The sequence below is a fragment of the Notothenia coriiceps genome, unplaced genomic scaffold (assembly GCF_000735185.1).
Source record: "Notothenia coriiceps isolate Sejong01 unplaced genomic scaffold, NC01 NC01_scaffold00015590, whole genome shotgun sequence".
Classification (NCBI taxonomy): Eukaryota; Metazoa; Chordata; class Actinopteri; order Perciformes; family Nototheniidae; genus Notothenia; species Notothenia coriiceps.
In genome coordinates, this window is record NW_011348291.1 from 224,277 (window position 1) to 238,017 (window position 13,741).

Genomic DNA, 13,741 nt, shown 5'->3' on the forward strand with positions numbered 1-13,741 from the left:
TGTGTGTGTGTGTGTGTGTGTGTGTGTGTGTGTGTGTGTGTGTGTGTGTGTGTGTGTGTGTGTGTCTCTCTCTTCATCTTCACGACCGTACAGAGAGGTGTTAAAATGTTACGCCTCGATGCGTCCTACAGCCTTGAGCGGTCCACATCTGGTTGTTCAGAGGTGATGTGTAGCACTTTTCTAAGAAGTTTTACACTCCTTCTATAATATGAACTCAACTTCCTTTCTGCCAGTAATGTCATAAAGCTCCTATTATCCCAGAGTTCCTCCCCCGCCTCCCCTCCGTCCTCCGCTGATGAATGGTTTGCATAAATCTTATCTGATGTGCCTTCTCAACAGACAGCCAAGCTGCAGCTGGCCAGGCAGCGGGCCCAGGATCACCCCGAGGACGAGGACTGTCAGGAACAGATTCAGGAGATCAAGCAGGAGTAAGAGCAGCCATTACCGCCGTCCGCTTGCTGCGACAGCCTCTGCTGACCCAGCCTCTCGCTCCCTATCAGCCTCCGCTCGGCTGCACAGCTTCCTCCTGATTCACCAGACCAGCCTTTGGTCGTAAACACGGCTGTCACTTTGTTCTGAAAATCTTTGGGGACAATGTTTTCAGATAAAAAGAAAATGTGCATAATACACTAGTAACATAGGTCTTCTATTTTTAAACAACACTTTAAGACACATAGCATTGCTCTTCAATGAGGCAAACCCGATTCAATAGCTGTGTGTTTTGACCCAGAGAGAGAATATAAGACTTTAAGTATTTTATAAGCTCTATTATGCTTTTTGGGTTTTCCCTTTCCTGCAGGTTTGTGTGCATGTAAATGGTATGCAAAGGCTAACATCCCAAAGGTCCCTCTCCCACACACAAAATACAAATATAAACCTGAACATTAGCATAATGTCCTTTTTACAGTTTCTGATCAGTGCATGCATGTTTTGGGTCATTTTAGAATCGATTGGTTAAGAGGGTCTAGTGCAGTGTCTATGCCCCCCTGCTGTAAAGCGGGAGCAATGTTTAGTTTTCCATTTTCTACTCTCTGTCCCATTTCCAAATTGCACCACTAAGGTCCCCAGAAATACACCCACCAAGTTATAATCGACAAACTGATCTCAAAATGTTTTTCATGTGCAAATAATCCCTTCTTAAAGTGTTCTTATTTATAACATTTTAAACAGATTAAAACGTGGTACAGACAAAATGTACCTTTTCAGAAAGTGGTGTGAACGTTGTAAATGACCTCTATGGTTGTAAAACAAACTCAAATGTCTCTTAACACAAATACTTCTTTTCCAGAATCATCAAGAACAAAGAGGCTCTGAGTGAGATCATGCAGGACTTTAAGTATGACTCTGAGGAGTGTGATTGACAGGCGGCTCCCAGGGGGCGGGGCGACTGGCGGATGCAACTTCCCTCCTCCTCAGACTCCTCAGCTCGTATCGATCCTCTGACTCCACCCTGCCGGCTGCTGCAGGCTCTCTGCGTTTCTATCTGGGCTCATGTGTTTGTGTTAATGCACGCCTCAGCAGAATAGGACATTTGTAAATACTCTACAAGGTGAAATAATTCCTGGAGGCTCATCCTATGTCGCCATCTTTGTTTACTTGATGAATTGTATTAATTTTTTTTTAAATAAAAAAGAGAAGTTTGACTTTTTTAATGTTTTATACATATCATACATTATTTCAGTGGCACTATTGGTGCGTTACAAGAATATAACTTAGATGAAAAAACATTTAAATATGCAGTTGTACAAATATAAACAGTAGGAAAATGTCTTCAAACAAATGGTGTACTACACAGGAGTATAAACATTTCACACAAAGTGATCCTTAATTCACAGGAATACAATTAAACACTTGCTGCAGTTAAGAAATATCCAAATGTAACTATACGAAAGGTTTTTGCTGCAACATTTTCATGGCTCGCCAATTGATGTCTAATTACGGACAGATTTTGTCTGCAGAAAAAGGGCAACATCGTCTTCAGTGATCCTCCACTCGGGCCCTTTAAACTGAAGTTAAGTCAGTCTGACAAACACTGCAGTATCACTCAGTCGGGGCCGATGACCCCTCACACAGCTGGGGGCCCACACGGAGTTATCCCTCTGTGTTTCTTGATGCTGTTCTTGTATTAAAACTCCACAGTGGTGCTGAGCGGCGCTGCTATGAATTATCGTCTTGAAGAATCTGGAAAGACAAAAGCAGATGGTTCACAGTGTGATCATTCAACAGGAAGAACCATGTAATTTACAATGATCACAATTATTACTCTGTCTGGCTGCCACTTCTCTCCCCTCCCCTCTTTTTCCACTTCTTTCTTTGCATCATCTCTTTCTTATTCTCGGCGTAGCGCCCCCCCCCCTGCTACCTTTCTCTCAAGGTAATCAATGGGAAGCTGTCACGGCTTGTGAACAAAGACATTATTCAGGTGACAGCGTGTGCTCGGCAAAGCACAAAAACCTGCTGAGCTAATTGAGTCAGGTAGAGGGAGGGCTTCTGTGAGTTCAAGGACTGAAAGCAGAGGATTTGGCTGAAGGATCTGAGCTCCTCACAAAGTCACAGAAGATGCTCTGCGTGCCATTTGTCCCGAGTTAGTTTTGTTGAAAGGGTTCCTCACGCCGAGAGAAAACAAAGAACACATTACAGTCGGCCATTAAAAACATTTGCATGCTTGTTTCTCTTTGTTGTGGTCGTCAGATGAAGATCAGGAGTTGCTCGTTAAAATATGAAATAAAACCAGAGTGCATCTACTTAAATCCTCCCATTTCTGGGCCTGTAAAGTCAAAACCGCACATTTCTACCTAATCACTAGGTTTGAAATGAAACTTCACAGAGACAGCATGTTTAACAGAAATCAGTCCTCTCTGTGTTTGTCGAATGTTGATCATAAGGCAGAAATCCAGGGTCTGAAATCCATTTCAAGACTGATTTAGAGCTTGGTAGAGCTGGTGGCCCATGTTCCCCTCTATCTCCCCCTTCTAAATTCATCTCAAATAAAGTCTACACCGGCCCAAAACATTGTGATGGCCTCTACCAAGAACGAAGGTTTGACTCTCAAGCCAGCAGGAGTTTCAGACAATATCATCCTCTCTCTCTCTCCCCCTTTTCAACACTGTACACTGAATTCAATGTGGGTGTAAATAATAGAGAGATAGTGAGGTTTTGCTTACCTACCTTGTTGCGTGTTTTGTGTGTTTTCTGCAGCCACACCCTCCACTGGTCGTACAGTTTGATTGACATGCCGCTGCAGCCGGACGCATGCTTGCGGACCCAGCCGAAGAACTGCTTGAGTTCCCGCCGCAGGGTGGAGTTCTGCTCACCGGGCTTCGGATCGCAGGAACCACTCTGCAGCCTCTCTGTTAAAGGAGGAGGAGGAGGGGAGGGGGGGGTGAGACAGAGGAGAGAGTGCAAGGGATTTAAAAAGGATGAGGTGAGAAAGAGGAGGGAGGATGAAGAAGAAGAGCGTCAAGGTTACAGTTAGGACAAGTGCCAGTGCAAGGCGTATAGATTATGCACCGACTGCAAACACTTCATGTGTCAGCATTAATGTGATGGAGATGTTTTTTTTGGCCCTTTTCCCCCAAAAAATATGATGTCATGCTGTTTACATTAACCGGGCTTAAAACACCAAATAAAAATAAAAAACCAAAATATATATTTTTGCAAATACATTCTAATAACTTGATCTCCTGACACCTCATCTAGCGCTACATTGCCATCTGTCAGATAGTTTGGCTCACTGAAAAACCAATGACAGCTTTACTTACAAGTTGTCAAATGTTAGCTTAGCTAGCTAACAGCTAAGATGGTTTCTTGTTCTAATGCAGTATAAGTGGATAAAAGCATCAGCTAAATGTAATGTAAATGATAAACATAAGCTTGTAAGCATTGTCATTTGGAGCATGTTAGCATTCTGAGGTTAGCATTAAGCTTACAGGGACTTAGCATTAGCTGTGGAACTATATTATACAGTCTATACTGTAGAGGTTTGTTAGTAGTATGCTGTAGACTCTTCTCGATGTCAATCCTATAAATGTTTAGCCTATAAAATGGAAAACCAACATCGATCTCAACTCACCAGAGGTCATAGTTTTTAGTAGGACAGAAATAACACTTATGTAATTCCAGTCTCAAGCCTTGATATTATGCTCTGGCGTATTATTAAATAGGAATTTAACCAAGAAACCTAGCATGCCTCTCGCATCTCTGCTTGCTTCTGGTACAAACTGTTGCCGAGTGAACATTTACGATTATTCATGTTGCTTGATTTAACAAAACGAGATGAAAACAGTTTCACATAAAAATGAATGTTTCTCAGTTTATAAAATGAGAATCTGTGATATACCCTACTTTTATTTCTCACTGACAGTCGTCTCCTACAATCAATGCCTAATGGCAAACAGCAGAGCCGGATAACGACTTGCTCCCTCTGGAGAGTAAATACTTCTTAAGACCTATGCAACTCATTATCTGCTCTCAAACCTGCTTCCACTCAAGCTTTATAGGGCCTGTGTGAGCCGGGACAGACAAGCAGCTTTTTAACTTGATCAATCTTTGAAGCGGACGACAAAAATCTATCAAAATGTCCCCCTGGCTTTTTGCAGTTTCCTTCTAATCCTCTGCTGGGAGATCTGTATCAAGCCATCCAGCCCATTGATGTTTGCTTTCTCCTTCGTCACATGCGGTTTGGATCGCCTTGTTCCGGATGTTTGAAACAAGGATAATGACATTGTTTTTCTCTGGCTTTAATTGGCAATGAAAGGTTGATTATTAGAAAAGGAACAAATGGTCAAGTTATGTGGGCATCACAGAGGTTTGGGAGGAATTTAAAAAGCCATTTAAGACACGAGACAGACGATGAAAGGAAATACATTTGGTGGGTTTTGTATAACGTTTCTCAGTTTTCCCTCTGAGATGTTCTCACCGCTGATGGGAGTGGAGGCGGCGGCCGGATGGCTCCAGTCACTCCAGATGCCGGGCTTCCTGGAGCCATAGATGCCCACTGGATTGCATCTCACTTGGACAAAATAAACGGTCCCGGGTCGGAGGCCTGCCAGCCGACATGACGTCTGGTTACCAACATCATCCACCACCTACGAGCGGGAACAAACCCACAGTGAAGATGTGTTAGAAATGGGTAATATCATCCTCAACTAAATGATATCTTTCTTTCATGCACAGATGAAAATAATATTTAATTTGTTAATGAGCTTTTTATTGATTGGTTTGCACATAAATTGAAAAGGAAAAAAAGCAGTTGCAGGTGTCATGTTACAGGAGTACAATGCAAAACACAACAACATACAATACATTGCCACTTTGTCATATTTTTTGCATTTGACATAAAAACCTCACCTTTTAGGTCTGAATATAACAAATAAATAAAGAAGGGAAATGTGTTAAGTGTTATGTCGGGATATCTGGAAAGGTAATTCTCTTTCCATAGGCAAGGAAAGTTTGTTAGAAGAGCTTCGTATGCATTTTAAATGTAGTCATACAGTATGTCAAATATTTTTAACCGCTTATAATTAATCTTATTCTGTATTGAATCCAGCACTCTAAGATGTACCTGCACAGACGAGACGAAAAGCTGTGGGCAGGGAACTTCAAATGAGATTTCTAAAGAATAAATGTTCTCCACTATTGCACTTTTGGATGAAAGCCAGCGTTCAAAATGTCCCTGCAAAGACTCGAGCAGCAGCCAGGGGTTTGCACGCTTGTATTATTTGCTTTGAAATGAAAGCACATGCGGGAGACTGGAGATGCAGCAAATTTTTGGTTCATCATTTAATGGCTCAGTCAATGCTGCACCTCCAATATTTCCACAGCTGCCTCAGAGGTGTCGTAGCTACAGAGGAAGTGTGTGTAGGCTGCAAGTTTGTGTGTGTGTGTGTGTGTGTGTGTGTGTGTGTGTGTGTGTGTGTGTGTGTGTGTGTGTGTGTGTGTGTGTGTGTGTGTGTGTGTGTGTGTGTGTGTGTGTGTGTGCGTGTGTGCGTGTGCGTGCGTGCGTGCGTGCGTGCGTGTGTGTGTGTTGACCACCTTCCATTCAGAGCTGTCCTCCAGTCTGTAGCGTATCTGGTATTTGGCCTGAAACAGGACGTCCTTGAGCTCGGGGGGGCTGGCCCAGCGGACCGTCAGCTGGTCCTCCAGGACGCCGACACGACTCACCTGCACGTTGGCAGGAGGGTCAGTGGTCACTGCGAGAGCAAGGACAAGTGATCAAAGTTATTATGCAGCAGATGTACAGCAATCAGAGCAAGGATACACTGCAGAATGTGGCGTTTTGACACTGAGGGCAGAAAGCATCCCACCTCATCACTCTTCATGGTGAGGATGATCCGTGCAGAGCCATACAACTGCATCTCTCCTACTTACAATGTTATATTTAGTCTTTATTTTCCATGAAAAGTCCTATGTTTCTTGGGTGCAACAGTCAGTCAACATTAATTAAAATGATCACTGATCATTTCTTTCTCTTTTTTTGTGTTTCTTTTAGTTTTTTTTATTAAAAGAAACAGTCAAAAAATTAAAATAAAAAAAAAAAAAAGTCAGTAAGATTTATCATATACAATAATGACGGTAAAACTTTTTTGAGAATTGTTATCAAAGTTAGAAAGTCAGGAAAAAGAATGAATTTAATTAAATAAGAATGTGTTCCTCATATGCAGTTTTATATTATTCCAATAGGAATGCTCTTTTTGTAATGAATTATGCATTTTAGCCAATTTCCAACACTAATTAGGCTTATACTGTATAAGCATGAATTTGAATGTGTCACAAAAAAATCTGGGATATGGAGTTTTAAAAAGTGGACATTATTGGAAGTGTTGGATCCAAGTCTGGATTTCACTGCTGCTTCCATTTTGAGCAGTCAGTAAATCATTTTTTATGGTCGAAGCAATATATAATATCCTTCAATAAAAACTATTCCCCCATAAAATTCTCTCACTTTGTGCAGGAGAAAAAGTCCTAGCATACTGTTAATCGGAATATGCAAACATGCACACATTCAGTAGATACTTCCCAGGTGTGCGCGAAAGAAATACAAATAAATGAATCTGTTGACAGAATGAACATGAGGGAATATTGAATCAAAGTAGAAACCCCTACCCAAAACAGGACAGTTCCAAAAGCAAGATCATTTAACTCTCAATTTTAGTCTAAAACATTATCTTCCAGAAGTCTGTCACTTTTAGACATTCTTGTACCAAATGTTTGGGTTTGTAGCTTGCCGTTATATTTCAAATGTGCTTTAACTTCCCCTCTTGTAGAGACTGGCTTTGGCTCAGATCAGGCTGTACTTCCTGTGCAGAGCGTGTTGTAACTTCGGTCAGAATTAGACTAAACATTTTACCTCCTGCAATAAAAGTCTGCAAACAAATCAAGTGCTTTGAAGGAGAGAAACACAGAGGGACAGATAAGAGGACGGCAGCACGAGAGACAAAGAAAGACACTTATTAAAGAAGTTGTAAAAGTGTTTCCTGTTTGTAACCTCCTGCTTTGATATTCTTCACGGCACTGGTTCTCAGCTTTATTTGTTCCATCGCACTCAGCTCGAGGAAGAAAGGGAACCAAAGCCAGCACAAATAAACCCACAGCTTATTGTTTGTGTTATTGATTCAGTGCTATGCATTATTCATGCTGTACATGTATGGCAGCACTCCTCCTTCTCAATAGCTCAGCAAAGTTGACTGTTCTTCAGTGTGCAGTGAGGATGAATGGAGGGAGAGGATGCCCAGCCAAAGACAATAAACACTGGTTTCAAAATGTGCTTGAGGCCGCAGCATTGCATAAGCGCTGCAGAATTTGTATACTTCTATCGTTTATACATGATAACCTAAAATTCTCATGAGAGCACTGTGAAGCTTTAGCATGAGAGGCATCAGATGTGCAGTTAACTTTTACAACACAACAGTTTAATTTTGTTTCCAGCCTGAACCCATAATGCTGTCACAGAGGCGTGTTGGAGGGAGTGAACCATAAAAATAAATCCCCATCTCTCCCCTAAAGAGGTGGGTTACGAGGGCTACAGACAAACAAGTGAAACAAAGGAAAAGCAAGAGACAGGAAACAAATTAAAGGTCACCTATTGTGCAAAATCCACTTGTTTTTGTTCATGTCTCTTCTACATCAACATGTGCCCCCTCTGTGTAAAGAGACTCTGAAAGTTTCAGGAAAAAAGATTCTCTCACTTTTTGTCCTGATCCATTTATATAAAAACCTGTCTGAACATGAGCTGATCAGATTTTGGCCACTTTATGATGTCATAACGATTTTTTGGCTTGTGTAACCATTAGCCAATCAGCAACCAACGTAACCCCCCCCCCCCCACCTGAATCTCCTCCTAGAGCACCATTGTGTTCTTGTTAACCAAATCTCTCTCAGAGGGGCGTGGGGAGTGGCTCCTTATTTTCATCTAAAGTAACAGACTCAGCACTTTTGAAACAGGGCTGAAACAGAGGGGATTATGGGATGCTGCAAGGATCTGTTTGGTATTTGGAGCCAAACACTTCAGAGACATGTTTTGTATATAACTGAGACCTATAATATATTGATGAAAAACAGTAAGGGACCTTTAAAGAACAAGAGAGGAAAGGGAGGACAAATCAGTTTCACACATCCTCAAATGGATCCTCAAGTGCTTACCCACCTACATCGAGGATGTCCAGGGTTGTGATGTCAGAGGTGGCCGAGCCCAGCTGATTGGCTGCCTCCACCCAAATCTCGTACGGGGTGAAGAGGGCGAGGTTACTGGGGATGTAGCAGGAGTATCGCTGCTTCCCTGTGCTGTAGATTTCACAATCCTTCTCTCTGCCGTACCACCTGCACAGAAACAAAAACACAATGACCAAAATAAACTACGATGTAGGTAGACTGAGTATATTTAACACAAGCGAAGCAACACACTGCAGCCTCTCAGCAAAGTGTGTGTGGCAGATCATAAACTGTACGCGGCACTAAAGCATGTATTGCTAGTCTACCTGAGTGCTGTGGGGCGAGGTGATCACCTGTGAGCTGCAGCAGGTCTGGGGCGCTCACCTCAATTTGTACTTGAGGGTGTATTTGGTTCGGACGTGGGTCTCACCCCGCCCCCCCGGGCTCCACCTGCAGCTCAGGTCCTTTGTGTTGCGGGACCAACACGTTAGATTTACAGGCTTTTCTGGAGGCCCTGGTGGGAAACAAAGTACAATGAATGTTTTATTTGAAAAAAGGCAATAAAGGCAACAATACGAGCCGAGTGTTAATCTTATTTTGTTCTGAAATTAACAAAAGAAAACTGAGTAGGGCCAATTCCTCTCCACTCATGTGTAGCATTAACTCCATCAAGCAAATGCATTATAAAAGCTGATGAACTAATCAACAAATCTTAAAGCATTACAGAAAGGTATGAATAAAAAAGGTTTTATATAGAATTAAAAACAAAGAGTTGGAAAGCAGCAACCAAGGTTTTCATATCAAGGTTCACTAATTAGATACACAATTCTGTCAACAACAGGCTCTGACTCTTAATGTCATTAATCAGCATTTTGTATACAATCTATAATTACATTTAGTTTAAGGTGGAGTGACACCGGTTAGGAGAAAAACAATATTTAAAGTAAACAAGAATTGTAATGCAATCAGAGTATGTTTGCAAGCACATGTATATAAAGTAATTCATTTTTCATTACATCATATACACACAACCAGCCCTTCAAAGCAAAGCAAACAAAGAAAATGGGACAAAACAACATTACTTTACCTTTTTTGGATAATGTTTGTATTCATATGTTTTAAAAAGGGCCTTTCAATTCATTACATAATACTACCATATCCTAAAAGCACTGTGCCAGCCTCCTGACTGTGCATTTTAACAATCCATTTCCATAAAGCTCTGCGCAGACAGCATCCTTCACTTACAGCCCACATAGAGACAGGAGCCGGCCAGGACATGTCCATCTGCTCCGTGACACACCAGGTTGTCTCCGGACTGCTGCTGGGAGCCGTTGAGGTTGTGCAGCGTGACGCTCAGGGTGTCGGGGCTCAGCACGCTGTAGCTGCTGCTGCACACACTCAGCCCGTTCAGGGTCCAGAACAGAGAGCCGGCCTGCAGACCCAGCCCCGGGGCCAGCGTGCAGGTGGCCGTCAGGCTGGAGCCAATCGGCAGCACGGGGTCCTGAGGGGAGATCACTGCAACATCTAAGGGAGGACACACACATGTATGGTATTCAAATGCTCCTTGTTTACATTCTCAAGGTTTCAAGGCTATTGTCATTGTGTGCATACAGTAGTTATGAATGAAAATCGTAGGTCACAGACTCCTCCAACAGTGCAACACATTAAAACAGATAAAATAATGCAAGTGAATAAAATAAAATTGAATATAATAGAAACAGAATATGATAGAAACTGTGCAGAATAGTCTATATACAGTAATTGGAATATTGATATATATGTGCGTTGCAAACAGATGAATGTTATGTATGTTCTTTCAAAAGTTCAGGTGTTTAACAGTTTTAACACTCTCAAGGTTCTTTATTGTCAAACTAAACATAGCTACAGTAATTGTGTCGTTGAAAATCTTAGGTCACAGGCTTCTCCAACAATGCAACACAACAATACAGATAAGCAGACAATATTAAAACAATATTAAAATATACTATATTAAAAGTAATAGTTTTTAAAAAAGTGGAATAGTGCAATACGAGTCTATATACAAGTTATTGTTATTACACTTTGTGTTATCTTGCTGAAGGTCATTGAAAGTTAGCAAAGATATTTTTGTTGTATGCCTACAAAGACAATAACATGTCTTTAATTGCCATGCTTTCATCGAACTCCACTCATTTCAAATGTCCAGTTTCCAGAGCCAAAGGAGATTAGACAATCCCAAACATCTTAGAATACTATATATACAACTTGGAAAAGCTGATAATGATAACACATTTCAGAGACTGAAAGCTGCAGACATATTGCATTTTTTATTTGATGACTGAAATTATGAATGAATTACAAACTGAATTATCTTGTTGAATCAATTAATTGGACTACATTATTAAATGGAATTTATTGTTGTTGTTTCTCTGATTTCACATCTCTGTTGATGTGTTTGCAGTCTGTCCAGAAAACAAATACCTGTTCATGATAGATTCTGCTTTCACCCTTTTTCTTGTAAAGGTCACCCAAAGCCAAAATAAACAACTCACTTTCTAATATTGTTTTTCTGACAGAAACACAATGCATTTTAAATTTGAGTTTTTAAGCCCTCCCAACCTTTAATCTTCATTGATTTGACACTCCATCACAGCTTGCACTATATTCTGGGTAGCTATTATTCTGTAAAGTTTGATTTGTTAAAGCATTAAACACACAGTGGGCCCAAATCTGTTGCCAGCAGTAAGAAACATTGTGTGAGGAGGGGGAGTGCGGCAGCAGCACTGCAGCACCACAGAGAGCAGGAGCTCAGCACATATTTATGACCCGGTAATGAAGTGGATTTATGGAGCCTCAGTGGGATCACTCAGAAAGGTCATCCTGTTGTCGATTAAATCCTTGAATACTTTTCCATACCACGGCTCTGCTTAGACTTTAAGTTTTCGTTTATGATTGATGCCCCTGAGAAACCCTCTGCTCTCAATGTTACCAATGGGCTCCTTCTTCTTCTTCAGAGATATCAGGGGTAATGTGTATAATTGCATTAACCATGCTCCAGGTGGGCGGTGGAAAAGCTTTCCAACATATGTGCCACTGCGCTGGATGCAGTAGCAGATAATATAAAGATAAATGCACAGATATGAAAACTGTATCTGCATAAAGTAAGACCTTTGGGTCTCAGTGCTTCAATATCAAACATGATGTAAGGTATAATATATACAAGAAAAATTACAAACATGCATGAGTTTTTATGTTTTTTTCACCACATATATAGAAGCTGTTTGCAGTTGTTTATCTCAGTCTTATGATTATAAACATCTGCATGATAATGACTCTGCATTTCCTTCATGCAACAGCGCTAATGAACAATGTTGATTTCAATTTGTCTCCTCAGCTCCATCACCACCATGCCTAATACGTGTTGTTCTTAGTCTAATCCACAATTAGGGAAACAATCAGCTAATCCTTACTCTCATTTCTATGTGTTGTCACTGGATCTGGATTTTTTTTTTTTTACAAGGCTATAATTTGTGTTAACACTTTGTCATTAGTTGGTCACAATGCAATCTCTTTAACACATTTTCGCTAATAAATAAGCAACAGGATTGATTAATTTGATGATCATGAGATAATAAACATTTGTCTGTTTATTAGCAGCCAAAGCAGGTAGCTTTAGCCCTCCCTATAAATATTTCTGTTTGTATTTAATCACTGTTTAGAAATGGGATTTTCCTAATAGAGCCCTAATTTAAAAGCAAATATTAGTGTTTTGCACATATATATTGCATATATGTCAGCTGATAGATAACAATAATTTGCAGAAGCCAAATATTGATATGGATGTTTGCAGTGATTTATAAAATGTTTTTATGACATGAATTGTCTGCCAGAGAGCACTGAGAAGTTTATTGAAACTGCAAAAATATTCAGCTATTATCCAGATAATAATAACACAAACATAATATTGGTATTCTATTAACTGCCTTATACAACTAGCAATAGTGGTCTCAAAATGTCATTAGATCAGACTTTAATTATTACAATAACGTGTTGTGAAAGTTTCTTGATTTGATTGGTACTTCAATCATAACATTATACAAAAGCTGATGTTCTTGTTTTGTAATTTTAACCATTAACACTTTCTCTACTATTTTCCATAAACATTTATTAAATAAAGATATCAATATCGCAAAATAAAATAAAAAAAATTATAAGATAATTGCCATCTAATACGCATTGGCCGTTCTTAAAAATCTGTCTTGTGTGGTTGCCAATGATAATTATATCTGGTGGGTATTTATTGCATCTTGCCATGTTAAAATTGTGAAAAAAGTTACCCTTATTTGTGCTAGTTTTAATTAAGTTGAGGTAAATGTTGTTTTGTTGGTTAGGAGCCTCCATACAGCAGCTCCCTCTGGGAAACCTTGATTACTTTATAGCTGACTGTTGCTTTAAGTCGACACGGTTACCCTCCCATACCCTGAGGTGAGCACGACTGAAACGCGGTAATGTCCGGTAGCGTGTATGACGGTTTAGTCAAGTTTGGTACTTACGCGTCGAGGACAGCAGCTCATGTGGAACTAGCATGAGCAGAAACATGAAGTAAAACATGCTTCTTTCAGTAACTTGTTTTCCCTTTCGGTTCTTTCCGAGTTCCGAGCTGACAGCGGGGGGAAGTTGGAGGATGAAGCCGGTTAGAGGCACACTCCAGCGGCTCTTCTCAGACCAAATGTCGGCTCTTCACTGGAAGTCTGGAGAGGACAGTGAGTGCAGGCAGGCTGCAGGAGACACGAGGTTTTCTTCCTTTTAACTCCTTTGACTCTGCTGCTGCTGCTGCTGTAACACTATGTTACTCCTCCCTTGTTTCCCCCCTCAGTCACATAAGTCATTAGTGCTACACACACACACACACACACACGCACGCACGCACGCACGCACGCACACACACACACACTAGTCCCTATTCAAAAGTCCCCACTCCTTTTGTTTCGTCCTCGTCATTGAAGAACTTGGTGATTAGATGTTGTGTGTGTTGTTTGAGGGCCACGGATCTCTGAGCTGAGCATCGCGTGCGGTCGCCTGGCGACAGGTTGTCATGGCAACCTTGGCGTGA

At 40.9% G+C, this 13,741-nt stretch overlaps 1 protein-coding gene across 2 annotated transcripts; it reads right to left on the minus strand.

Annotated features, from left to right (window-relative positions):
• Positions 1-2,088: 2,088 nt before the first annotated feature.
• Positions 2,089-13,404, minus strand: LOC104948968 (cytokine receptor-like factor 1). Of its 2 annotated transcripts, none has more exons than XM_010775214.1 (8): positions 13,182-13,404; positions 9,895-10,173; positions 9,034-9,163; positions 8,645-8,817; positions 6,034-6,191; positions 4,919-5,087; positions 3,169-3,350; positions 2,089-2,181 (listed from the first exon to the last, which is right to left on the minus strand). In XM_010775214.1, exons 1-8 carry the CDS (start codon positions 13,237-13,239, stop codon positions 2,158-2,160), a joined length of 1,173 nt encoding a protein of 390 aa, XP_010773516.1. In that variant the 5' UTR covers positions 13,240-13,404; the 3' UTR covers positions 2,089-2,157. The 2 variants fall into 2 exon arrangements, with proteins under 2 accessions (XP_010773516.1, XP_010773518.1); XM_010775216.1 differs by having other exon boundaries at positions 2,094-2,181; positions 3,165-3,350.
• Between the last annotated feature and the right edge of the window lie 337 nt (positions 13,405-13,741).

What these genes read in the sequence shown, in the direction of transcription:
- LOC104948968 (XM_010775214.1), bottom strand. Translation starts at nt 13,239, where the DNA reads ATGTTTTACTTCATGTTTCTGCTCATGCTAGTTCCACATGAGCTGCTG. An exon ending in TGAGCTGCTGTCCTCGACGC is followed by an intron (nt 10,174 to 13,181) that starts GTAAGTACCAAA and finishes GTCCTCCCTTAG; the next exon opens with ATGTTGCAGTGATCTCCCCT. An exon ending in CCTGGACATCCTCGATGTAG is followed by an intron (nt 6,192 to 8,644) that starts GTGGGTAAGCAC and finishes TTGCTCTCGCAG; the next exon opens with TGACCACTGACCCTCCTGCC.